The sequence below is a fragment of the Hirundo rustica genome, chromosome 4 (genome assembly GCF_015227805.2).
Source record: "Hirundo rustica isolate bHirRus1 chromosome 4, bHirRus1.pri.v3, whole genome shotgun sequence".
Classification (NCBI taxonomy): domain Eukaryota; kingdom Metazoa; phylum Chordata; class Aves; order Passeriformes; family Hirundinidae; genus Hirundo; species Hirundo rustica.
The window spans coordinates 21,856,108-21,883,910 of NC_053453.1; the positions used below are offsets into that span (position 1 = coordinate 21,856,108).

The 27,803-nt window shown below is 36.8% G+C and overlaps 1 protein-coding gene across 5 annotated transcripts; it reads left to right on the forward strand.

Moving 5' to 3' along the window:
• The first annotated feature begins 479 nt into the window (after nucleotides 1-479).
• Nucleotides 480-27,586, forward strand: IQUB (IQ motif and ubiquitin domain containing). 5 transcript variants are annotated; one of them, XM_040062283.2, is made up of 12 exons: nucleotides 480-730; nucleotides 1,440-1,678; nucleotides 2,501-2,650; nucleotides 2,758-2,933; nucleotides 3,184-3,336; nucleotides 5,257-5,467; nucleotides 9,163-9,338; nucleotides 13,674-13,844; nucleotides 15,287-15,463; nucleotides 16,853-17,101; nucleotides 17,530-17,715; nucleotides 19,986-20,154. In XM_040062283.2, the coding sequence occupies exons 2-12, from the start codon at nucleotides 1,474-1,476 to the stop codon at nucleotides 20,145-20,147; spliced, it is 2,016 nt and encodes a 671-aa protein (XP_039918217.1). In that variant the 5' UTR covers nucleotides 480-730; nucleotides 1,440-1,473; the 3' UTR covers nucleotides 20,148-20,154. The 5 variants fall into 5 exon arrangements, with proteins under 5 accessions (XP_039918217.1, XP_039918220.1, XP_039918216.1 ...); XM_040062286.2 differs by lacking the exons at nucleotides 480-730; nucleotides 19,986-20,154 and adding exons at nucleotides 819-875; nucleotides 27,478-27,586; XM_040062282.2 differs by lacking the exon at nucleotides 480-730 and adding an exon at nucleotides 819-875.
• Nucleotides 27,587-27,803: the final 217 nt, after the last annotated feature.

Consider the following 27,803-nt stretch of genomic DNA (forward strand, 5'->3'; position numbering starts at 1 on the left):
AGCAGGCCCTGTCTCAAGTGCCACACAATGTCTGGGAAATAGGGTAACAATGATCATGGCATACAATTATTGAGTATCCGTTTAAATTCAGTGTCTCCTGAAATGCTTTTCTCCAGGATTCTCCTGGAATTGCAACACAGAACCATGTATTTCACATCGCAAAGTTCTGTGATGTGACTGTCCCCTCTGTCTTCTTGTAGCATGCTGAAAACATTTGCAGGAGTTGTGTCAGAAATGGCACGTCAAACACCAGGAAATTCAGTTTCGTATGGTTTTCGTTCTGGTTTACATGTCTTTAATTTCCACTTAGCAGCCTCAGTCCTGACACCACGGGCCCTCCAGGGAGAGCAGCACTATTAGGCACAACCCATGTCAGGCACAGGCAGTGCCACACAGATGGGAAGTGACGGTGTGTAGCACGAAGGCTGCCAACACTCATACACAACATCCTGTCTAGATATCCAACAGTTCTGGGGGTTTAGTACAGCTTCGGCAACTATCTACAGCATAAGGATATAAGGAAAAACGGTGTTTTCATACATTAGTGCCGCTATGGGCTGGTAAGAGCTCATCATCGCCCTGCTCAGGGTCACAGCGTAGGCACGGCCACGGCGGGAGTGCCGCTCCAGGCCCGGATTCGTGCAGGTGCAGTGGGCTGAAGGGAACCAGGGGAGCTGCTCCTCCTTTCGCACGGCTTCCTCTCCCTTTCTTGCTGGCCCTTCTCATCACGGTACGTGTCCAGTCGGCCCGGCCCGGCCCGGCCCCGCTCCGCAGTGCGCACGCTCCTGCTCCCCGGGCGCCCGGCCCTGTTGCCGTGGTGACCGCGCCGCCGCCTGGGCGAGCCGCGCCCGCCCGGAGCGCCGCCGGGCCGGGAGGTGCCGCGGGGTGACAAGGGGCGGCAGGGGGCGATAGGGGGCGATAGGGGGCGATAGGGGGCGATAGGGGGCGACAGGGGGCGATAGGGGTCCCGCCCGGAGCGCGCCGTGCCGGGGGCCGCTCGCCCGTCCGAGCGGTTTGGGGTCCCCGGGCTGCCGCCGGGAGTTAGGTCCCCGGATCGTGCGGGTTTGATCGTGGTTTTATATTGAGGGAGGTGGGCTTAGGACTCTTCCAGCCCGTGTCATTTCGGTGGCAACTTGGAAAACCATAAAGGGGTGCTGTCTCTGGGTAATGACCGCTTGGACCACCTTGTTCTCTAGGCAGAAAACGAGAGGTAAAAAAAAAAAACTTTGGCGGCTGCCTGCCTTGGAGTATTACGTTTGGTAAACCCCAGCCAAAAGGGCTTTCTGTTTGGTGGAAGCAAAGATCTCAAGCTGTTCTCAATAGGCCTTCTGGGAATAGATACGGGAAAAGCTTTCCAGGACAGTAAGTTACCGATAATTCTTGTAGTAGAAATGTGCCAAATATGCAATTGATAATAGATCCTGTGTTGATTCTTGCAGAAAGGTTAGAAGCATGCAACCGATGCTGTAAGAAATGGAAGCTGCATCAGATGGGTCAGGTGCAGAGGAATCACCTGCATCCTCAGAGAGAAAGGCAGTTGGGGAGTCTGGGGAGCCAGCAGAGAAGTCTCTGCTTCCAGAATCTGCAGGCACTGCACAGTCAGAGGATGGCTGGGACCAGCAGTCTCCTTCTCAAAATTCAGTACTACCAGAGAATACAGTAAATGGGACAGAGACAGGTAAATAAGTTGTTAAAATATTGGGCATTAATGGTATAAATTCTTCAACTTGGTTATAGTTTTTGCACCCCCACACACCCTCATTCTGTTTATGCTTGCTGGGATTTGGTGCTGCAATAACTTTTCTAATTCTCATATGAAACATACTCCAAAGGTAAGAAATGTATTGTTTTTCTCAAACTATAGTAGTCATTTCTAGATGTCATTTTATAGAATGATCCTTATTTCCACAAATGTGTATGAGTAGGTAACATACTTTGAATGTGCTTTTAAATTAAATTTAGCCAATATTATAGAAATCACCTTACTATTCTACCTTTCCTAGATGCTCCTCTAACTTACCTGCCACCCTTCTTTATCCTTGTCTTTCTTTGCCAGTCCCTCAAATGCTCCATCATTTCTTACACCTGTTCTTCAGTGTTCTGGGTGTCTTCAGTCACTTTCACATCCCCTTACAGGACCCCATTTTCTTAGCTCTTCAGAGCAGAATGGCGCATATCCTGTTCAGCACATGAGGACGGTGAATAACAATTCCTAGTGTGGACTTACTGTCTACTTCCCTCCTGGCTAGGTTGCATCCATCTGCTCTCATTCTGAGTAGCTGGCCAGGAACATCTTTATGTAGTGACACTATTACATTAGCTATCGCCTTTAAAATTGTATGATAATACTATTTCAGCTTTCAAAAAGTCTTTCCAGCTGTAAAAACTATGATTATGCTGTGTGGTGCTGTTGTAATAAAATAATCCTGGGGCAAACTTGAAAGAGTTATTATTTTGTTTTGAGAAGCTTCTCAGGAGTGAATTTTGGTTTTATTTTTAGCAAGCTTGATTGAGGATAATGAATCACTTTGGAATACTGGGCCTAATTTTGAAGAAACTGTTCAGTCTGAGAATAAGGAATGTTTTCCTGGAGAAGTTACTCAACAGGATTACCACATGCCTGATGTCATAACTGTCAGAGTACCAACAGGTAAACGCTGGTTTTACACGTTTATCGATACATATATAATTACGGTCTAATCTAGATGTGTTACTGAAGGAAACAACATTTATATTTTTGAACTTCCGTTTTAACAGGTTCGGATTCATTTCAGGAAGTAGTTGTAAAAATTGAAAGACCTACCTATAATAAACCTTTTCTGGGTGGATTTAGGAATGTGTCAACAGGAGTGGAATTTCATAATGCAGGATCACAAACAAAACCCAAAAAACGACCTGACAAAGGAATTCAGTTATTTTGTAAGGAAACACAGGTAAAGGCTTTATAATGTCTTTTTAGAATGTTGTTTTTGTCAAATGGAATGGAATGCTGACACTATTTCTGATAGGAAAGACAAAGTAAATCTGAGATAAATGTGCAAATGAAAATATTTAGTGGATAAATATCATTAGTCTTGTGATTCCTATTGCAAATAGCTATTTTTGCCACTTGATGTAATGAGGGGGAGGGGGGGGAAATCTCTGTGTATTTTCTTCACATCTGACATGCATTTTTTTCCCCAGACAGTTAGGGAAAAAAATAAGCAACAACAAACAAGAAATACAACATCGACTCAGATGACTATCGGCCTTTATGTATCAAACATGACTGACAAACTAATAACTCCTGGAAAGTATTTTACAGCAGAGGAGTACCATAAACGTAGACTTGAAGCGGTAAAGCCTTATCTGTTTGAAACTATCTGTAAAATAACATATTGTGAAGGTTATCTGAATATTCATTGAGTGTTCAGAGTGTTCAAAGACTGAATTTAAAAGTGAACTGTAAAATGTCTTCTTTTGCTCTTCTTTTGTCATCTTTCGGATACAGGGGAAGCGTGTATTTGCTCTGTGGTTTTAGTGACATTTAGTACCTTGCAATCTCTTAAATGTTAAGAATTCTGAATTTATTGTTTTCTGTCTCACAGTGACAGTTAAGTTTCCATGTAGAGCATTAAGGATTAAAAGAGCATTAAAGATTTAAACAGGCTTGTTCTGACAACAATCTCGTGATCTCTTTGGAAGAATCTAAGCTACATGCTTAACATATGTCCTGAAACAGGTGGAGTATTGGGTTAGGATTAAGGAGATCTGCATTCAGCTTTTGAGTTTTGTGTTGTCCATTTGGTTGGGTTTTTTATCAGGCTTAGGAGATTACCTTGGGCGAATTGTTCTGTTTTGGATTTCTGTTCAAGCTCTCTGCTTTGACACTTAGATAGAAATGGGCTGTTCAAACACAGGCAGTGGATCCATGGTGTTTTCTGGTGCACTGAATTGCCTCGTGAAGACATTCAGATTACAGATTCTGCATATTCATTGTGCAGAGGATGCCATTTAGGCATTCCACACTGCTTTTTGGAAGCCATGCATTTCGTGACTGCACATCTAACTCAAGTATGCCCTAAATTGTGTTAGGTGAGGCACTGCTTTGTGAATGCTCTAGTTATTAATTTGATTGCTGAAAATAGACAGTCTGAATTCAACTGAAAGGAGAAACAGTTGATTTCCCAAGTGTCTAAGTAGAATAATTGTATTGGTAATTACATTGACATGGTTGGCAAGATCTTTGAAATTTTCTGGGTAGAAGTTTTCTTGTAAGAACTTCTTAAATTGGCCAGCTTTAGCTGACAGCAATGAGCTTCTCGTAGAAGTGAAACCCAAGTAGGGACTAATTGCCTCAGGAATATCAATATGTTTTACTGTGGTCTTTCGTGACACTGAAATCTTTAGTGTATCTATAGATAATTTATAAGGCACAGTAGAGAGATGTCAGCTTGGTGTTGGTTCACATTGGTGGATTTGCACAGGTCCATATTGAAATACTATTTGAAGATAGCTTCAAGAGAAGTTTTAGATTAAGATATTACCAGAGACAGTGTATTAGTATGATTTTGTGCATGGTACATGTGCATGTGCTTTCGATGTATCCTTAGTATCTCATGGTATTGGTCTACCTAAACTGCTTGTAGTGCAAGTCCTAACTCAGCCAGAAAAAGGTGAGGTTTGTGCAGTATCCTCCCTTAACAGATTGTAGACATTTCCCCAGTCCTTAATAGCCACAGCTTGGGAAGGTTGGGAATTTAATTTTCTTTTTTCATTTCTGTCATAACAGCATTTGTAATTTCACTTTCATTGCTTGTTTACAAATAAAATGTCATTGATTTTGTGTCTATGTGTTGATTTTTGTAACTAGAAATTTAAAAGAAATTTTGCAAATGTGTATACGTTTCCACTCTGTAAATTGGTAGCAAGATGAAAAAGAATAAAAAAAAGTACATGCGAAAAACATTTTTAAGGGGGGATTTTTAAAAGAAAGCTAGATATTTACATGTAGTTTATATTTTGATTTGATTATTTGAGCCTATTTTATCCACTGTACTCACTGGTTAAATTCCTGCCATTACCTGAGTAATCACACTAGTGCTTAAACTAATAGTACATGATTGATTTTGTAACATTTAAATCAGTTTCAGTGCAAGAAAAATCTTAGAATGTAGTTAGGGAGCTGGAGAAAATAAAGGTTAAGAAAAAAATACTATGCTACAAAATACTGTGTTGTTTTAAATTCATAATTCTTTGGTATTGTACCAAATATAGGTAATAGTATTACAGAAATATTTCCGTCGTTGGCATGCTATAAATTTAGTAGAAAATCTGAAGGAGCAAAGGAGGTTAAGGCTGGCATTGGAGGCACAAGAAGAATTACGGAAAAAAAGGGAGAAAGAAGATAAATTGAGGAGGGAGTATGAGAAAAAACTGAATCCTAAAACAAAAGAAGACTTCGAGCTACTGTACCATGACTTGGAATGTAAGTTTTCTTAAAGAGATATCCTTAAAGCAGCAAAATAGTACAGTTTGTTTAAAACAAACTTAGGGTTTTTACGTGTTTTTGTAGATCCTTCCATGATTTTTTTCCACTTTACAGTGAAATTTTTTTGATTTTAAATAATTATTTTACCTTCATGTACTAATAGAAACAGAAAGAAGGTCTTGATGCTCTGTAAGCACTGTTCAGCAATAACTAAACATCCCTGTGTTACCAACATCCAGTGCCTTACAAGCTACTATGACTAAAAATTAGCTCTATCACAGTCAAAACCAGTACACCTTTTTTGGAAATAACTGGCTTTGTAGAAAAGTGCTATTTGGCAGTTTTATTAGCATTTTTTTTGTCTAAAGTTAAGGTCAACTAGAAGAATAAAAAGGGGTTTTTTTAGATCAGTTACTTTTATTTTTCACTTTACATTTAAGATGCTGAAAACAATTCTGTGAAGAAATTAGTATTCAGATCCATAATTCATCATTTGCTATAGACTTTTTTTATAATGGATTAAATTTTTGTACAGAATTTTACAGCATATGACAGAAGTTATTCCTTTTGTCTTAGTTGTCCTCTACTGATGTTTTTTCTCCTTTCTAGTTCATTCCATGTTTCACAAAACTCTGTTGTCAAAATTTTAAAAATCTTTTAGAAGTTCTGCAGGACATTTCCTGTTCTTAGAATAGATGTTGTCTAATATAGGCAAGCACCTCTAAATTTTTCCAGAAAAATAATGGGAAAACTGTAGATAATTGACATAAAACCTTAAAAGAATCTAATGGTGCAAATTGAACAAAAAACTTAGAGTATGTCGTTTTGGAAGAATAGAAACAGTGAAAAGCTGTATGCTTGTGCCAGCATAAAATGAAACAGCAAGGCAAATTTTTGTTTTTGACAATGTCTCTTTTGAAGCCAGAGGTTTGTACTGCGTCTTGTAACAACTCTTGTGTTATCTAGGCTACAATGCTTTATTGTCTAGCTCTTTGACAGTTTAGATATTGTTGTCCCTGTAGCAGAACTGACCCAATGGATTACCTAGTTCATTGCAAAGCCACCTGCCCTACCTTAAACCATCTCTGTTCTTTTTTCAGAGGTGAACTAAGCATAAATTTAGTGGCATGTGTTATTCATAGAGCTTAGGATCACGATTCAAAAATTCCCAAGTTATACACTAATCCTTTAATGCTGTCATACTTTGTGTGGCATTGAACAAATTGCTTTATCTGAATTAATTAATGATTTATAAATATCACTGTTCGTGACAAATATAAAAATTGTTGCTTGTCTTGAACTTTGCAGCTGTTGGGATGGTATCTTCATGAGATTTGTGGTTTGTTTGGGGTTGTCTACCCCCCTCTTTTTAGATGGTTTGCTTTTCACTTCCCAAGTCAAGCCCTTTTAAAGGTGTATCTCACTAAGTAATCAAAAGCCAAGGTAGTCAAATAGTACTTTTTTTCATACCACTTATGAGAAGTTTTACTATTTGGCATCTGATTTTCTGTAATATTTTCAAGAAGGTGCTTCTAGACTACCAGACTAGTGTGCTATGAGGTGTATGATCCGCATTTGTTTTTTAAGTGTGAAGAGTCTTACTTGCAGTAGAAACAACCAAGTTATGTTAAAGTTATGGAAGAGTGCTGATCTTCATGATATTTTTAGATTTAAAACTTAGGGTTATGCAAGTGCCTCTTGCTTATGTTAATGACTTTGGATTTATAAATAATAAAACTTTTAGTCAAGCATGTTCAGGAATTTCACATCTAGGCAACCAGAAAAAAACGTGCCCCTTCAGAAGAGAACAAATTCCAGTATTCAAAATGTTTTTTAATATTTTGTTGGAAATAATGGTCTGGTATCAATCTCACTGTTTAGTTTTTGTTAACTGGTGTTGACTAGTTGCTTCTCTACATGGAGATTTGTAGTCATGCTCTTCATTTTAATAGAGCTTAATCATTCTAGGTAGTTGGGGTTTTTCCCTACCTGCATGTGAAACAATTTTGCGTTCTTATAGTGCCAACAGTTTACACAAGCTAAATCATTGTGACAGTAAGAGAATGAGACTATTGTCCTCCAGGGATCTGTGAAGGTTATTGCTGCAATCACAACAGGGTTACTATTACAGGGCCACCCAGTACAAGCAATTCCTGGTGGTACAAAAACTTGCTTATTGAATATATAGTGCAAGTGAGATCTATCTATATATTCAGCATGTCTGCATAGACATTTATTGTTTATTTGAAAGGTATGGACTATTTTACTGTAGAAGCACTGGAATAAAAATTGTAATGAGTAAAATCTCCGCCTGTAGAACAGATAATCTAAGAGAAGTGTTTTAACTTGGTTGCATGTAAATGGGAATCAAGAGGTGAGTATCCATGGTGAGTGAACTCTTCATTTCTGGGAGTATAAAATTGCTCACTTTATTTATTCGTTCCACCTTAGAAGTTGCTGCCCCCTTCAGGCAAAATAAAGCTTTCTATAACTTAATTCTATATAATGCTGTTGTTTGCTGAATTGGCTTTGTTTCAAATATATCTTAGGATTCTCAGAACTTGTCAGACAGCTGTCATATTACAGCTTGAAGAGCCTTAAGGAAATTAATTGAAATATTTAAAAATCGAAAGCATATGGTATTGTAGATAAGAAGCCACAGGCAGAAAATAATCTTTCCTCCTTTCCCTCCTCCTGCCTCTAATCTTACCTGATCCAGGATGTTACAGACTTTTTCAGTGCATCACATATTGGATGGTTTTCTTTTACTGGGTTTTGCTTTTGTGTGACTGTTCTGGAATGATAACAACACTTGGAGGTATTATTCAGGAATGTTAAAGTTTTGTATCTTACAAAATTCCATACAAAACTCCAGAGGTATTTGAACTGGATCAGACTCTTCAGAGAAGCCAGGAATTGTTACAGGATATGCAAAGGCAGTAAACACAGTTTGATTTTACAAGCAGATTTCTCTAAAGCCATGTAGTCTGTATATCGGCAGCATAAGTGTCAAGGGGTCAGATTCTTCTACAGCACATACTGATCCATGTGCTGCTGTCATGACCATTGTGTGGCTTCTCCTGTGGCCACTTTCATCCACTTGGAGGGTTATGTTGTAGAAGAGGAAAGGGAGAGTAAAGCAATGACTGTTGAATTATTAATGTATATTCATCTGCCTTGGATGGCAAGAGGTGATGCCGCTGCAATATTCAGTGTAAGACCTAGAGTGCTAAATATGACTGTCAGTCAAGTTTTAGCTCAGTTTTGGAGGACTTCAAGCTTCTTTAGATTTTACTCATTTATGCAGGGAGAAGCAGTAATATTCTCAGCACTGAGTGCTAGTGGTACACAGTAGGATGCAGCCATTTCATAATATATTTCCACAGGAGCTAAATTCTTTTTCTCGCATAGAGCTTCTTTTTTTTCTACTCACCCTTGAGTTTGGAGTAAAAATTGGCAGTCTGGAATTGATGTACACACACATACTCTCACAGAACATCTGTATAATTTACATTCATTTCTAGGCCATCTTGCATGTATTAAAAATAGCCATAACCATAAATTCCCTAAAATGGAAACTAGCTTTTAGTGAATATTGAAAGTAAAGTCAATTATGTTGTTTCTTAAATATGAAAGCAGAAGTTTTGCTGGAAAGCATCTTGTAAAAAAACCCCAAATATTTGTATCTGCAGTATGGATGCAGGAGGAGACTGAGCGAATTAACAGAACTCTTACTGGAGCTGAAAGAAAGGCAGCACTTTGTGCACTCCTGGAAGAAGAGACACAACTCATTGCTTGCATTGGGATGCACAAAATACATGCCAATGTGGAGAATCAACAAAAAGCAATACTGCACCTTCTGAATAAGGTCAGTAATTACTCTGATCATAAAGAATGCCAAAGTACAGGAACAGAAAATACACCTGCAAAGTACAAAAAGTAACTTCTGTAGTTTTTAACAGCTAATCATGTGAATGCTAATGTTATAAATATCCAAATTATGTGGTTGTTCATGTCATTACGCTTCAGTAAATTTTTTTTCCAAGCTGAGAATTTCATAGCTGTCAGACTGATTTAAGGTTGAACAGTGCATCATTAAGTCTCTTAACTATAAAAAATATGAACAATAAATATAATTAATTATAATAATACAAATATCCTTCTGGAAGTAAATTTGTCATTAGTTTCCCAGATGAGCATAGGCCTCTGGTTATCATATGTCTGTCATTAAAGAAAGCATTTACTCTGTTTTCCTGTATAAAGAAGTGTTTGAATCTGATGTTAAACTCAGTTATGAAATCACTAACTTTAATTCCATTAGAACTTGAGATTTCATTATGGTATAATCTTGGGGACGATATTTATAGATAAGTGTTCTTCAGTCTTTATAAAAAAATATGAGAATTCCTTCATTCACAAAGATGATTTAAAATGGCATTAAATTCAGTGAAATCTTAATGTAAAATGTAAAAAACCTTGTCTTTTTAGGTAGATGTCCAGCCATTCAAAAAAAGTAATGGTTTATTTTCAAAGTATGTGACATGATTATGAAAACAAATACTGCAACGGAAATTTTTTTAGCTACTTTTATTATTATTATTATTTTAAAGTTTTGACTATTTAGTGCTGAAAAGTAAAAATGGTGGTTTTGTCCAAAAGAGACTTTTTTCATCCTTTTTATTGGGATGCAGGGGAACTGTACTCTAAATGTGATTTGATAAAATGTATTACATTTCTCATTATGAACAACTTGCTTATCTGAAATGTTGGTGGAACTGTTGCCATGTTTATTGCTGTGGCATGACTGTTTTCTATCTTCCTGCTTTCAAGAATGAAAAAAAAAATCAGAAAACCAAATAATTAGGAATATTTTTCAGAGCCTTGAATAATTTCTATGTTTAATGTTTGCTTCTATTACTTAAAATCTTTTCTGTTACATTCTAAGACAAAGAAGCCTGGAACAGTCAAAACAAATATATTTCTCTTAACTGACTTTGTCATTACTTTTCTCATGATGACTGATTTCGTGTCCTACCTGTACAAATTAAATCCAGCACGTATTCTGACAAGCTGTACAATTTTTTTACATCTAGAATCAGAAGCATAATGTTCTTCAGTACAAGAACTCTCAGTGACAGTTGATGTTTGGAGAATCAGGAGGCACATCAGAGACAACAGATATTTTGTCTTTCCAAACAGTGGACATTTTCCTGAAGCAGTTACTAATAATTTATTTATTCCTATTTTAAATGTATAAATTACATTTTTCATGAAAGGGACTGTAATCATTTTAGTTTTAAAATATATAGAGCTTCTGAACTAGTGCAACTTTTTGTGGTTTTTTGTCATGTCAGCTGTAGGGTTTTGAGTATTATTCTAAACTGTTGACATCTAAGCTCAGAGGGACTATAGCTCAGACAGCTATAACTCAGAGGGAGAAAAAGTAACAATTTCTGCATTTTTAAAAAAAAGATAAACGAAATAAAGTTTTGTAAGTCTCAAAATTAGATGGATAGTTTGCTGTGACCGTAACAGTACAATTTAAGCACTTTAAATTACAATTTATTGTTGAGTGCTTGATTAGGGATTATTTAGTTTTTTCTCAAACTTGGAGCTGGTAGTGTCGATCTGGACATGTGCCAGTTAAAGCTGGAATAACATCTGAAGACTGCAAGCTGCAGTAGCCTATGTGGTACAAAACTTGCTTCTCCATGGAAACCTTTGTTCCCTTCTTTTCTACTTTGGGCATGTACCTCCACAGGCATGTGTGTTCTTATGAAGGGTGATACTGGTTGTGTGTGCACTATGTTCTATGAGGTTCTTCTTTATGCTGAGCTCGTTCGTCTTCAGCATTTGTACTTTGGAGAGGAAGTATTTGATTAAGATTTTATACAGTAATCATACTTAAAGAAATTTGTGTAATTATTAACTATCAGTCAGTTCATACCTTTCATGCTTTGTACTATTTCTGCAGACATCCTATGGATTTTTTTATTATACTTGCCTTTTTCTCTCTGTCTGTGGTGGTGTGTTTCTCACCTCAGGCACTTTTTCTGCTTTCATGCATTGGCAGCAGAGTGTAGTTGTAGTAGCCTTGCTTTCTGAAGTAATACAGATAACAGAATTATTGTAAATTCCACACCACTGCCAGCAGACTAAAAGACAAGAGAAAGCTGGCAGAAGATCTCAAAGCTTTAGTTTTTCTCACGTCAATCTGGAGTACAGAAAAATAGTCCTGAAGTCAGAGAACTTTTGATTCTTTCTTCTTTCTGTAAAAAGCTGCTTTTTTTTTTTTTTTTTTTTTTTTTTTAATGTTTTATGTAATACCCAGCTATGATAAGGCAGTAAGAAAAAATACAAAAGTTACAGATATATTTTCGAAGAATTAATTGTAATAACACAGTTGATCTGTATTGAGGGTCATTTGCAGAGCGGGATACCAAGACTGCTTGCACATACTAGGTTTGCAAATTATCAAAAGAATCTAATTTTTCTATTTCCTAGGGTCTACTTTGGCCATTGATTCTTTCTAGCATAAGCAAATGACCTTTCTTGGTTATTGCAAGTGATTTCCTTGGAGAGGATCAAATTTAGGTACTGAATTAACTACTACATGGGAAACAGTGGTTTGTCCCAGCCTAACATACAAAGGATTGACAGCATGATAGGCCTTCTAAGTTGGTCTGAATTTTATTGTTTGCAAAGTTTGGGAGGTTTTTGTTTTGTTTTGGGTTTTTTTAAAGATTTTCTCATATTGTACAAAGATTGTGAAACAAAATCAGGATACAGTAGAATACTCCCTATTTATGACAGAGAAAAATTTGCCTTGCTCTAGTTTTGCAGAAATCCAAAGATTTCACCAAGTTATTAAGAGTTGGTTGTTTTGGTTTTTTTTTTAGCTAATGTCTGGTTTTGGTGTTGCATTTTTAGTTTTGGCTCTGAAATACGACCTCTGGTTTAACAAAATCTCCTTTTAGAGTTCTGCCCCCACTGATAATGTAATTAAAAGTCATTAAATTGATGTTAAATCCTTTTAAAAAATATTTTGTCTTTCTTTTGCTTACCTAAATTTATTTATTTAAAAGTGAGGAAAAGTCTGTTTTGATTGTGGTGAAAACTAATCAAATCTCTTCTAGCTAGCTTATATTCTTGGTATTTTTATTACTTATCACCATATCAAGTCTATTTCATCAAAATAATGATTGTGTCAATGCTGGGGTCATGTCCAGAAAACTACTAGCATGTGAATGCTACACAAAGTGTTGCTGTTGTTAGGTCACACTGAGAGTGCAAGGTGAAGTTTGTGAGTGTTAGTGAACACTTAGATTCCAAATATAGTGAAAAAGAGTAATTAATATGCAGAAAGAGGTTTCAAATACCTCTCCCCATTAAGAAAAGGAAATGGAGTTAAGTAATGATGGGTAGAGGCTTTTGAAAACTCTTTTTCTATTGGAGTTGGATATGTGTCTTCTTATGTAACAGTGTGATTTGCAATCATATCGAGTCTTCTGGAAAGAAAAAATTGGTTGTACTTTTCAGACCTCATGGGGCAGGTGACATCATGTAACTTCTTACTGTAAAGTTAAAGATGTGCAAAGAGATAATTGAAGCATAAGGCATATGGCACGTGGTTAAGTTAGCAAGCAAGAAGCTAGGTGAAGTATCTGATAAACTGTAAACACAGACCTTTCCCTAGCTCTAACAAAGTGTATTCCTTCTATCCTTCTCTTCAACTAGTATAAATAGAACAGTTCCCTGGAGATATTTTTTACTGCAGCAGACTTTAAGGTCTTAAATTTGCAATCTTTACACAGTCAACAGACCTATTGATTTTTACTGTTAGTTTGAAGGGATTTATGACTGCAAAGTGAAATACAGAGCAAATGTATTCTAATGCTACTGTCAGTAAATCACTTTAAAGAAGTAGAGCATATCCCTGTAGGAGAATATTATTTGCTTTTAATATCCTGTAAGTCAGAATTGTCATGACATGCAGCTTTAAACAGAGTGTGGAATTGAATGCTTGCTTTGGTGGAAGAGGACATTCTTCTATCACTATGGACAATAGAATTAGACTTTTGCATTAGTCAAGCATTAATGTTAAGTCCCTATTTGCTCTGATGAAATTTGATGTAACATAATGCAATCGTGCAGCTGGTGGTCGGATTTTAATAGCTCAGAGTTTTACAAATTGTTTCTGAAGTGTGCACAACCTAGGAGGTGGAAAGCATATGATGGAAAAATCACTGAAATGGATACACAGAACAGTCTCCGTGGCAAAGAGCTACTTGAAGTCTACCAAAGCATTAGCACAAAGGACATCCCAAAAGATGAGAGAATATCTGTGCTGTTAACACTCAAATGTACAGTGAAGGTAAGGTTTAGTTTTCTATTAATGTTTAGCTTGAAGTTGTGCTTTCCAAAGATGCTGTCACTTAATTATGTTGACACATAAGCAGTGCTGCTCCCAGCAGACAAGTGCCATGATAGTGGGCTGGTAGCTAGAGAACCTCCTGTACTACCTGGTGTGTGAGTGTAATTTACCTTCTAGATGCACTCTAAATTCATATTTCACATTATCATGTGCATATTTGTCTTCAGGTTTTGAATTTTAATGCCATGTTTTTAGACTTCTTTGTATATTAATACAGAATACAATTTTAGTCCAAAGTTTAGTTTACTAGTTGATATCAACCTTATGAGAACTGTGGCAGGGATGTATATGGCAATTACCAATATTTTTTTCTCAGTTCTTTGAAATATCTGTTTAGAACCTTATCAATCTATTGGATTACCAGTTTTATGGGTAGCAAACACTGATTTTTTCTTCTTCTCTTTGCCCCTCACTCCCCACCTGCACTGTTGCTGCTAATGTTCCCAATTATTTAGAAGCTGCTTATATTTTTTCCTAGTGTTTCATATTGCTTTTATTTATTTATTCATGTACAAAAAGAATGAGTTTCAAGGTCCTTTCAGGATGACACTGTTGACATCAGCCTAGAATAGAGTGCTGCTTCCTGGTCTTATTAAAACAAACAAGCATCTTGCTGTTTGTTTGAGTAGTGCCAGTATTTGATTTAAAGTCACTATGGCATCGAGAGCATTTCTGGTTTATGAACTCTTGCTCATCTTAATACAAGTCAATATTGCTGTAGTGAACAAGTGAATTTCTGTAAAATAGCACTCTCTTTTACCTGAGAAATCACTGAACTTATTCATCTCTTATGTCTCTCCCTCTCTGGAGAGTCTCTTGCCCAACATTTAAAATACTGAAGTGCCTAATTTCCAGGCATACTGTCAAGTTCCCCAATGCCTTTTGTGTGGTGGATTTTTTGGTTTTCTTGTGGCATTTTTTTTAAACCCATCCATATTACACCTCCAATCTCACAGACAAAGGAAGCTTCTTAGGGAAATACTTCTTTGGTCCTTTGAAGACTTAGAATTCTGTACTTGTTGAGTACCTCTGCTAAGCATCTTTTAGTGCTTCCAGGCTTACAGTTCCTCACAGCTTTGGTATACATATACAGGCCCCTTAAAACAAAATCTGTAAGCGTTCTCACTTTTGTAGTTCTACAGTTGTTTAATTGGAGGTTTTTTTTCTTGAAATACTAATGAGTGCTTCTGTGGACGTGTTCTTACATGAACATACAGAGGTATGAATGGTAATGGGCATAGAATCCATAGTTTGCTTTCATGTCTCATTGAATGATTTTGTTTGTTTCCTTCTTTATTGTTACACACTTTATTTTCCTTTTTTTTTTTTTTTTTTTTTTTTTTTTTTTTTTTTTTTTTTTTTTTTTTTTTTTTTTTCCCCAGGAGCATGAATGTAAATTAACACAGGAAATAGTGGCATTAATTGACAGGGAAGTTGATCTTATGTCAAGAGAGGTGAAAGAATGCAACTTGGAAGGACTGAGGAAAAGAATTTGTACATTATTTCTTCAATATATCAAAATTCCAGAGTTTAACCCTGGAGTTGCTGGATTACTTAAGGTATTACGCTTATTTTGCAGCTTGACCTAGTGGCCATTGAATTAAAGAGAAGGGGGATGGAAAACATTGAAAGCTTTATTTAACATTTTGCTCTAGAACTGGTGGGGGAGCTTCTCAGGAAGTTTGATGTAGCAAGTGCATAGGCTTCATACATATAAATTTATATTGTCCTATTAGGAAGCATGTGGCATAGACATGATTATAATCACCTGACAAGTAGCTGGCAGCACTGAGAGAGCCCAGGAACTCTTGTGTATGAAATGAAAAATTCTGAAAGTTGTAAATGGTAGATCTTATGGGATGGTATCAGTAGAATCTAACAGTAAAGTGGTACCAATACTGAGAGAAGAAGTAATGTTTTTTCTACTGGTCAAGAGGCAGCATGCCATGCATCCAGAAAAGAACATTGGCCATGTCAGTGTCTAGTGAGCTTGCACCTAAGCAAAAGCTGTTCTGGCCTCCTGTTGTAGAATCAGTTGCTACTGTGTGCAAAGAAGATGTAGTTTTGTGTGAGTGTTTTTCTTTGCTAACTACAGATTACACATAAAAATATAATTCACTATCATATGTTGCTCCTCTAAGTAGCAATGTATGTTTTGCATCTATCAGAAGAGCATTCTTCGTACAGTAGTCAATCTTATTTCAGGACTAGAGAATCTGTCAAATTTAGATGCAGATGTTAGATTTAGAACCAATTAACAGTTAATATTACACTAGGTTTATTAGCAGATGTACCATAGCAGAGGCTGAAAATTATCAGACTACTCAAACTGTCCATTTACAGACTTGGTCCCTCTGCACAGACTACATTACATTCTTACCAGAACCCATGAAGGAATACGGGGATGAGGAGGTCACTGTGAAGTTTAGTCTGTTTTCTTCCCATGTTGTCTCTGGTTATGTGGGTCTGATGACTTTGAATTCTTATGCCAAAATATTAATATGTCCATAATCTAGGGTTTTATCTTTGCCATAATCCCAGATTCTACATGAAAAATCAAATGTGGGGAATTTAGTTTCTGTTTTCTCTGTGTTGTCATCTTTCCAGAATAACTGACAATCTGCATACATGAAAGCACCAGGAAGAGCACTGGAACAAAATGTTTAAGATCTTCATATAGCTTAAAAATTAATTGACTGATTTATATAACTGATTTTAGTAAATGCAGTAAGAAAATACAGTGAGTCTTGGTATCCTACTGAAGAAAAATCACAACACTTTATTGGGTATTTTAAAATAAATACTTCCAGCTTTTACATATTAAAATACATGCATGAAGATATGGAAGATGTATCCTGACAATGTTAGAGTGACATACAAGTAATACAAAGATACCCTGTAGGAAATCAACCTTTTTTTTTTTTTTTTTTTTTAAATTTTATTTTTAGGTTCCACAAGATCCCTTAAGGCTTTATCAAAATGTTTACTTCTGTCATAGTTGTGAAAAGTACTTAGCACCTGCTGAGTTTCCAGTTCCTGCAAATTCCCACACCATTGGCAGATGTCGTTCGTGTTATCAGCTTGATAATGAGGCTCGGCAACGAGAAGCATATTTGAAATACAGACTTATACTAGAAAATCTCAGGAAGTCTGAAGTTGATTACCAGGATGATAGTAAAATTGTTTTCTTAGTTCAGGTACTGTTGGAAAGACCATTGTTACTCATAGTAAGCAGTGGCTTTGACTGTACGTCCTTTATTTTGTGCATGTTGTTGACGGGTTGAGAAATGGGCTAAAAGCAACAGCTTCTTCCTGTGATATGCGATCTTCCACATCATAAAGAAGCAGCCCTTAAGCTCTTGAGTAATAGGTGTACTTTTTAAAGGTGGTTTGCAAGCAATACACTAAAAGAAGTCTAGCTGACGGGTCAAAGAATCAGATGTTCCAACAACTATGCAAAAAGTATATATGTATATCAAGATGCTCTTTAACCAAGTGATCATATGACATGTGCATAGAATTTTTTTGTTTTTTTTACCCCAAGCTTTATTTGGATTTTTACATGGGTGCAAGACTTGTAGAATGAAACATGTTTCTTCCTTTTTAAACTTGTTTTTCATTTCAGCTTCCAGATCTGCAGTACCTGATTGAGAACATATGGAACTGCCAGTCAGCTCTCAGTGCCTGCAGTGACCTGTATGATTTGGTTATGGTCAGGTGGGATAAGCAGCATGAGTGGTCTCCATGGAACACTATTCTCCTCACAAAAGAGGAGGCAGATGCACATCTTAAACTGTGTAACCTTCAGAAGGTAAATTTCAATGGACTTTATTTTTTACATTATTTATGTGATGTTTTAATGGAATCCTGTGACTAACTCTGTTGGGCCAAATTTAGTTGTTACAGTTGTCCATGTTTAAATTGGCTCATTGTGACTATTTAAATGATTGCATCTGTACTATTAAACAAAATGGACACTAATCCAGAAGACATTTGGCATGTACAGCTCATTCCATGTACCTGAGCTCTGTCTTGCCCCAATTCTCAGTCTTGAAATGCAAGAAGCTGAGTGGCCTCATCCACGCTGCCTGCTGGGAACAGTGCCATGTGTGCGCTCTTCTTCAGATCAGATCAGGCAAGAACTGGCCTGGATGAAAATCATACTAAAGACTAACCATAAATACGATGGCAATTGTGTGCCTGTGCTCTTGCACATGCTCTGGCCTCATTGGTTTCTGGTCTTCTAGATTTCATCAGATAGAAGAATGGTTCCTTGTCTATAACTTATCAATTTGTCATAAAATTTGTCATGACTTTTGTACATAGCTTAAGTATCCCTTACAATATAACCTTATAGTTTGTATTTAAGCAATAGAAACATAATTTCTTTTCTGAGTTGAAACCACTTAGGACTGTGCCAAACTCTTCATCAAAACTGGTTTTTTACACCAACCCCCCCAAATTCCATATCTAAACATGGTAGTCTATGAAATATCTCTCCTCTGAACATCATATATTAAGGGTATTTAGTTTTGTAAGGCACAGGAGAATCCTGTGAGTTGTGTTTGTCTTGCACTAAATAATGGTTTATTAAGCCTTTCAGCTCTGGGTTATTGATTTATGATATCTGCAATCATTGTTGCCCAGTGTTCTTTTGTTCAGGATGTTCTTAATTCAATTTTTAACACAGTATATGTGCATCAGAAATGCAGCTTCAGCTGTTATGTATTGCTCTTCTTTTTGGAAGTTTTAAGAGCAAACTAAACAGACAGAGCAAATTAATTGCTCTCTTTAAAGTATTACTTTATGGATGAAACATATGAGGGAATTCTAAAGGCAAAAGGAATTCTGCAATCCATTATGTTTTTTGTGTGAGTGCCCAGCTTGTGTCTTCAAGCAGACACGTTTATGTGAGCTTTACCTTTAGAAGATAAAATGGGTTTCAAGCTGGAAATCCATTTATTGACTCCTCTCACTCACTGTGAGTCAAGAATGCTATTCAGACAATCTGAATCTAGTGATGCTCCTCAGCATCCATAAATTTCTGTTACCAGCATTGCAGCAGGCAGAGATCATGAGCACTTCTGTGGTTTGATGCCATGAGTCTGGATGTCATAGTCAAAAAATGCTAATAACTTGATTAGCTTCAGTGGATGGGAGAGTTAGGTCAGAACAAGTAGGCTACACAAGCCTACATAAAAGCCATGAAATAGTTTCTTTGGCTCTGGCAAGAAATACAGAAGTGAATCAGTCGTAGTGAGAACTCAACTTTCAGTGAATCACTTGTACTGAGTTTCTTCTTCAGAAAAAAAAAAAAAAAGTGAAGAGAAATAAAGAAAGAAAAGAAATAAGGAAAATGAGGCAAACATAGAATGTTATAAGTTGAATCATTGTTTTTCATTCACTGAAACAAAAAAGGCCTCTTAAGCCATATATTTAATAGCAATTATTCATAATGATTTTATTTAATAGCAGTTATTCAAAGTGATGACTACAGCAATAGCAAAAGGTTTTTTCAATTAAATATTCTGGTTATTTATTCCATCATCCAAACTACTACTAATAACTAGGAATTTGGGAAAATGTCACCACTGCATGCCAGTGCTGGCTGAAATGCTGCAAAAAAACTCTTGCTGCCATGATTAGTTTAAAATGAAGACTGATTCTTATCAAGGAATGTCCCTACAATCTTCACTTTGCAAGTGTTGCTATCTAAGCACTGCCTTATTTAATTTTCAAATGTAAGTACAAATGTTCTCATCTGAAATAAAGAAATAAATGTTTTATCTTGAATAAAATAAAATAAATAAGTTTTATCTTAAAACACTGGTTTTAAAATATGACTAATATTTCACAAGGCAAAATTTTCACTACTGGGACATAAGATATTACTATAGAACTACAAAATATTTCATAATATATATATACTAATAAATTACCTGCCTTAGTTTGTTAAAGGGTTACTATTTATAATGTCTAAAATATGTCCAAATGCTTATAATGTCTAAAATACAAAGCAACACATATGCTTTTAGATATTTTAACTGTATTTATGGGATTTGAATTTGTTTTTCTTTTCAGACTTATGAAACTCCATTTATTTACAGAATAGAACAAAAGCATATCCGGGCAAAAAACTACTTTGCTCAGATTCCTGCGATGTCATCATTTTTGCATAGAAGTAACAATCAGGCTAATGCAAATTCCTGCATAAAATGTAGTTCTTCGAAGTTAAAGAAGTGAACTAAGTTCCTAGGTTTTAAAGAAATATACTTTTTCATCAATACCCTTATTGTATTACACAGATCAAAATAAACTTCTAAGGATAAAATAACTTGATCTCAATCAGTTAATTTAACTGCATTTCATGTTTTGTAACCTTATTAATAAAAAATAAAATATTGTCAAAAAAAACTGTAAATTCTCAGGTTTTAGAGCAATGATTATTTTTCTGTGTATCCCTGCATTGCTTGGAACATTCTGTCTGTAGTATAATATTCCTGTTGGGCAAATTCTGTTAATTCTTTGTCACTCTTTAATTAGAAAATTAATACTGCAACACTGTATTAAATTTATTTTTCTTGACTTAAGCACATAAGGCAGAAACCTCCTCAAACCCTGGATTCTTACAGAACAACAGAAACATATAGCTTTCCAGATATAGCTGCTTTACCCTGCAAAATATTTGTGTAAAAGAACAACTTTACATTTTGCAGCTCATCTAGATGGTCATAGTGGAATTGCCAGCATGTAATTATTGTATCCAAGATGTTAAAATTATTGTAATTATTATGATTTGAGTGTTAGAATTTAAATATCATCATTTGAAATACACATTTGAGACAGTTTGAAATATATTTATTTTTGAGGAGTTTGTAGTGTTTGAAGAAGTAAATTCTCCCCATAACTAAAAAAGTTTGCTTGATCATAGTTACAGAGAAAAGCCATGATATGATGTAAATTCAAATATCCAACAGAAAGTTGCAGGGTCCTTCTTGAAACCTCTGTTATAGATGTGGTTTTAACCCAGCCTTTTGCTCTAACAGATTACCTAGGAAAAAGCAGTAGCATTTACAAAGATAAATAAGCACATATTTGGCAGCAAACAGCTGAAAACTGAATTGACTCCCTCAACAGAACATGAACTGTAGAAAAAGTACCTGGCTGACCAGTGCATTTGAACATCAGTGGAACCTTTCCACTGATTTCACCATTAAATTCAAAATTTTAGTTTAATTAAGTTCTGGATTTTAGTTCAGTACTGAACTAATTGTAGAATTGCATCTCTTGAGTATTCCAGCTGACTTACATGCTTTCTGACATCTGAGCCTTAAGATAGGAATAGCTGCTGAGTCTGAATTTCCCCCAGAGTGATAAAAGGAGTTTTGAAGTAAATCATGGGTTGAATGGCAATGAGTCACATAGATACGAACCTGTCTCTTTATAAATTTGTTTCCTTCCTTCTTGAGCATATTTTAAAAAAGGTAATTTACAACTCCAGAAGGATGATTTAAATAAAAAGTAAGGAAATGGTTCAAACAAATATGAAAAGCCAGTACTCCATTGATTTCAATGCAAGGTGGTATTGGAGGTTTCTGGAATCCTGGAATCATTTTAGGTTGTGAGGACCTTTAGGGTTGAATCCAACCATTGACCTGACACTGCCAAGTCCACCATTAAACTGTGTCTCTAAGTTACACATCTGCATGGCTTAGGTGTATAAATACCTCTAGGTGTGGTGACTCCACCACTCCCCTGGGCAGCCTCTTCCAATGCTTGACTACCCTTTCAAGTGAGAATTTTTTCCTGTTACCAACATAAATCTCTTCTGGTGCAAGTTGAGGCCATCTTCTCTTGTCTCTCTAGGCTGTTCACTAGCTTCACTGCCCTTCTCTGGACACGCTGCAGCACCTCAATCCCTTTCTTGAGTGAAGGGCCCAAAATGGTATTCAAGGTACAGCTTTAATAGTGAACAGCCTTTGAGATGTGACCTCACCAGTGCTGAGTACAGGGGGACAATCCCTGCTCTAGTCCTGCTGGCCACACTATTTCTCATCCAGGCCGGGATGCCATTGGCCTTCTTGGTCACCTGGGCACATGCTGGCTGATATTCACACAGTCCTTGACCAGCACCCCAGGCCCTTTTCCACTGGGCAGCTTTCCAGCTGCTCTGCTCCCAGCCAGTGGAGCCACCTGGAGTTGTTGTAACAAAAGGGCAGAACTCAGCACTTTTCCTTATTGAACCTCATACCGCTGGCCTTGGCCCATCAATCCAGCCTGTCCAGATTCCTCTGCAGAGCCTTCCTACCTTCTGTCAGATCAATGCTCCTGCCCAGCTTGCTGTCTGCAAGCTGATGGAGGGTAGCCTCGATCCCCTCATCCAGATCATTGATCAGGACTGGCCCCAGGACTGAGCCCTGGGGAACACTGCTAGTTATTGTGTGCCAGCTAGATGGAAACTCCATTCACCACCATCATTAGCTCTTTCCTGGCAGTGCCATTTAGTCACACTGTGAAAACTTTTGTGTAAATGGTTCAAAATCTGTGCTGGAAGTATAGTGAGTTGGATGCTGAGTAATATTTGGAACATGCTTTTCCACAAAGTAGAAAAATAAGTGTCTTCTAACTCATGTCATCCTTCAAATCAGTGTCCCAAAATGGCATTTGAAAACATAGAAGTGGAGTTTTAGAAGACATGTTGTATTGAGTCATTGAAAACCGATATAGTCACGGGCAAAAACCCTCTAACTAATTAAAGTTAGAAAGTGGTATGTTTATTCACCGGCAGGCGGCACGGGAGTCATCTCCGAAAGGCATGGCCACCCCAAACAAGGCTTTTTGCTCTCTATTTATTTTCCAAGATCTTACACACAATACATAGGCATAACCCCAGCACCTTCCATCCCCGCTCTGTATTAAGATGAGGCTATCAGTCCTTCACGCGTGCGCAATTCTTCTCTTGAATTGGGTCGGTGGTCTCGAATTGGGTCAGTGGTCTCAAAGGATGAAGTCAGGAGAGTCTTCACCAGGTCTCTGTGACCCTCTGGCACTGTCCAAGGTCCCCTGCTTCGGAATTGATTGATACCAAGTCCAGGTGCTGGCCATTGTTCTTACTGGTTTCAATCTGTTCTTATGACGGTTCACTTACTCCACTTTTTCTATAAACAAGCTTGTAATATAACAGTTAGCTCTAGCTTGGGCATCTAATAATCATTAACCTACCATTTACTAATCTAACTTATATTTTGATCAATATAAATTGCTTCTAACCTTTAGCTAAATGTTAACTCTTTAAAATCATGATTCAGTATGGAAAGTGGGCTGTTGCAATATAGAAGAAGTATTTTTAATACTTTGGATAGCTGAGTTAGGGCAAAGCCAAATAAAACCAACATAGTTAAAATACTATAATTTTTTTTTTAAAGTATCATAATTGAAATTAGCATGAAATCCTTCATGTTGGTGGTCTTTGGTTGCTAATTTTAATTGTTATACTTTTTTGTTGATATTGTTACTGAATTTCAAACCGAATACTTTTTTACCACTTTTTGTCCATAGCATTCATAATTGCATTCCATTTGGATAAGGAATTAATTTTAAATTTTCTCAAATAGTTATTGTATTGCTTCACCTGTTTACATAGCTTCTATATGATATAAAAAAAGGTACTGGACAAGTATGAAGAATGAAAATGTTCTCTGTATCAGCAAGTGGAGAGTACTGGGAAAGCTGACTGAAAATATCAGTCAGTGTAAAGATACTGCATTTCTAGGAGAAGTCATTGCATTTTATCAGGAAAGGAAAACTGTTTAGCTAACATGTCAGTTTCTAGTAGAGCTGAGTAAATTCCTTAAAAGCACAGCTAAGCATCTTTGCTTGTATTTCAGAGAGTTACTCAAAAGATGGTTTTAGAATCTCTTGGTAAAAAAATCTGTTGGCTCCTCTTCAAAGGATAGAATGTGAGGTGAAATTCTAGCCTTCATTCACTTCTGGTAAGACGCTGAAGTGATAAGCTTATCAAGTCTCTTAAATCATAGTTTAGAGGTTGAGATCATGAGGAATCCATACTCCTGAAACACTCCTGCAGGGCTGATGAGAGATGCTGTGATTGACTCGGTTCTTTCCCTAAGGCTCTCACTCCTAGGCAAAGGGAATCTGCCCATATGGATTGTATGGTTCCTTCTGTACCAGCAGAGATGCAAGGCCTATCAACAACTTCTCTTATCTCGCAGGACTCTTCTGAGCAGGAGTTTTGGAGCATGTATCAAAATTTGCCTTCTCCCCACCTCCAAGACCACTGCCAATTCATTTCCAGTGGGAAAGGTTCTAGCTTTCTTCCCACATGCACAAGTAATTAGTATAGTAATTTACAAGGAAAGACATGTGCTTTGCCCCTCACTCTCAAGAGGAAAATCCATGCTTTTTGCAGGATGTAAATTTCCCTATTCATATCTCAAAGGAAGAAGAACTCAGAATAATTGTTTTCTCCACCTCCTTGCCCCAAAAAGATGTCCCAATGTGCAAAATATTAGGTCTCTTCTTAAGTAATAAAATGGTTGTAAACATTGTTAAAGCAGGATTCTAAATTAAATACATGAGGGTAGCAAAGTAGTTGCTGACTCCCATTTGGCATAGGGAAAATACTTTTTCAATAGGAAATTATACTAGTAATAACTGAGATAAAAACCAAAATCATCCACGTCTTGGGGTCTTTATTATTTATTTTTAAAAAGCCTAAATTTAAATATGTCTATTAGCTAAGCTGGGAGAAGTTCTTTAATATGGTACTGTAGTACCACGTTACTACGTTACAAACTTTTTGCCTAAGGATGAAATTTGTATGCCAAATGGATGGGAGTTATTTTTGTCATCTATATCTAGATAGTTCTCCTAGCTTATCTTGTAGTCAGTTGTCATTAAAACAGTCATCCCTGGCATGTCTTGTAGGCCAAAATGTACCTTTATCATTCACACTTCTTTTTGAATACAATTTTTTACATCAGGAATGTAGAATTCTGAAGTAGAGAGTTTTGTTGAGGGTTTGTTTGTTTGCTTGTTTGTTCAAAAGCAGTTCATTAGCGAAAGACATTAGGGTTCCATTGTCTTGGTCTTTTCTCTCCAATTACTTTTTTATGACTCCCATCTTTCAACTTCAGTGGGATAAGAAATACAGATGATATGTGATAGGCAGTTGTAAAAGAAAGCATGTAAAAATCCAGAGAAATGGATTGGAGAAGAATGTAAGTAGAGAGTAATATTATAGCTGTTCTTAATAAAATCATTGTAGTTAAGTGGGGAGTCATGGTAATGGAAATATTTCCTTCTTCATTGCCATTTTATAATGATTTCACAGTAGTTTGATTTTCAGTATTTTGAATCTATGTTGCATTTAAAATTTATCTTCATAACAAAGCAGTTCTAAACCTGGACTCAAGAACGTGAATTTTTAAGGAAAAAGCCCTGTGGAAATGCAGCAGTAAACTGTGTGTGCTTTTGTGTATACTGACACACATTAATAAAAACTGGGTTTAGGTTCTTGCTTGCAGATAAAAAACCACTTTGATCTTGTCTAATCTTAATTAAATGAAGGAAAAGAATATTTTTGGTATATTTTTTCCTTATCATTTGTCAGAAAACCACTATTTTTAGGAGTGAAGGAAAAAAGGAGAAAATATATGCAGATATATTTGTGAGCTAAATTTACTTAGTGAAGCAAATTAAAATCCCACTCAATAGGTTCTTCTCGTTCCTTTTTTCAAAGTTTTCTTCAGTTCAGTTGTTCCCAAACTGTGGTTTGTGGAGAAATATTAAAAAGGAAAAGTCAGTTTGTTTTCAGTTAAAAGTTTGTTCATAAGCAATATGGTCATCTGAGAGAAAACAATCTGGTTGTATTTCAAGAAGTTTTAAGACTGTTTCTGTGAGGCAGAATACAGTGTATACCCACCAGCTGTGCACTCACTTGTGTGTGTTGGAAGCATGTAGCCGTGAAGAGAAGGCAAATCTCAGTGTGTGACGACGGGGCCGACGGTGATTGGAGCACGTACGGAACGCGGGCGGAGTCCTGTGGTTTGTGTTGCCACGGCCGTGGGGAGGAACAGGAAGTGAGGGTAAAAATCCCATGGTTGTGTTCTACTTGTTGCCCAGAAATGTTTTGCACAAACCAAATACACCTCCTACCAGGAAATATTCCATACAATGCAACTACACAGAACGGAAAGTTTGACCACCGTCCCACCAACAGCGCTTTGCGTAACAGTGGTTAATAAGGTATAAAATGTACCTCAATTTTATACCTCAATGGGGGATGAGAATTTGACATAGAATTCTAAGGTACAGATTGACAGGCTTGTCTTTCTCACCCCACATAAAAATGACGTCTTTTGGTAAGTCTTGGGTCGTCGGTTATGCCGAGTATTGACCCAGGAAATTAAATTTGTGATCGCAGTCATGTTGTTAATGCTACATATTCTGTCGTAACTGCATTTGTCACCAGCAATCCCAAAGAAACTTATAGGCTGCATTCAAAAAACCACTGATTTGTGAAGCCAGCTGGCTCTTCTGATTGTGACCAGACCTGCAGCCTATTTGTGCATCTGGGGTAGGGCCTAGGGTGATGTTTTTGCAACAGTGTGTGAACTGCTCAGTGTATCAAATACTGTCCTTCTGCAAAATTGAGTTTTGTCAGAAATTCTGTAATTCCTTTATTATGACTAGGTGCTTCTGTTTCTAGCTCTTGTCTTTGAGGTCTGGTTTGCTGTTTTACCTGTACACACCCTTTAACAGACAAACAAACATTGGCTTGTTAAAGGGAACAGATAGGATTTCTAATATTTTTCTCTGAGAGAAGAGGAAAAAGTACAGTTAAAGAGTTAAATTCTGTGTTATGTAAAGGTAACATGGGGAAGAAAAGGAACATGGCAGTGTTTTATTGCTACCATTTAATTTTATTTTTTTCTGAGAAATCAGATTTCAGATTGAGTTAATGAACAAATTGCATTATATGAGATAACCACACTATAACAATATACTGTGATTCAAGGCAAATGGATTAAACTGATCAGGCTACATGTGCTCAGATTTAGACATGCATGTCTTCTGACCTCTATTTGTCTTCTTGTACAATTTTCATTGTACTTCCTTATTTTTCCCTTATCACAACTCGTTTTAGCATAGCTCAGAACTTCTTTTGTGTATGATTTCTAACATCCTGTTCTGGTGGTGAGGAGGCATTTGTGCCCAGAGCCAAACACGTGCCGAGGCTGCTACTGCCTAATGTAGTCACAAGGTGTAGAAACCGCTTGGTGTTTGGCAGGCACAAAAAAGTGCACCAGAGCAATTTGCTTCTGGGCATGAAGGAATTCTCTAAGACTATTTTGATCTTGCATGAGACTTGTGAAATACTGAAGTCATGTCACATTCTGAAGTGACTATAATTTGACCCTGACTTCAGATATTTTTGATTTCTAGGATTTGCACTGCTCCATGCAAAAAATAGCTGAACAATTCTGTGTTTCAGAGGCTCTGAACATGCCATTTTTTCTCTCTCCCTCTTCCTTCTTACTGAAATCTACAGTTTGTTGCAGATTTCAAACTTGTCAACACCCAAATGTGTGACGCCAGATCTCAATACATGTGAGAAAACTAAACTGAGGGACATGATAATAATGTAGCAGAGGAAGAAGATAGAAGTTCTGCAGAATATATTTTGTGAAGTACAGAAAACTTTTCTGTAAACTCCATTTTGAAGTTATATAACTGTTATCAGCCTGCATTGGACAGGAGTTTGGATTTCATGACTCTCTCTTGCACTTGAAGGTTAGAGGAAACTGACAATGCTTTCACTGCAGACAGTTTTACGAGCTGCTTAAATCACAAACCTGAAAGTATTCAAAATATGAG

Coding starts and splice junctions, on each gene's coding strand:
- IQUB (XM_040062283.2), top strand. CDS start 1,474: ATGGAAGCTGCATCAGATGGGTCAGGTGCAGAGGAATCACCTGCATCC. Junction 1,679..2,500: donor AGTAAATGGGACAGAGACAG/GTAAATAAGTTG, acceptor TTTTATTTTTAG/CAAGCTTGATTGAGGATAAT. Junction 5,468..9,162: donor ACTGTACCATGACTTGGAAT/GTAAGTTTTCTT, acceptor TTGTATCTGCAG/TATGGATGCAGGAGGAGACT.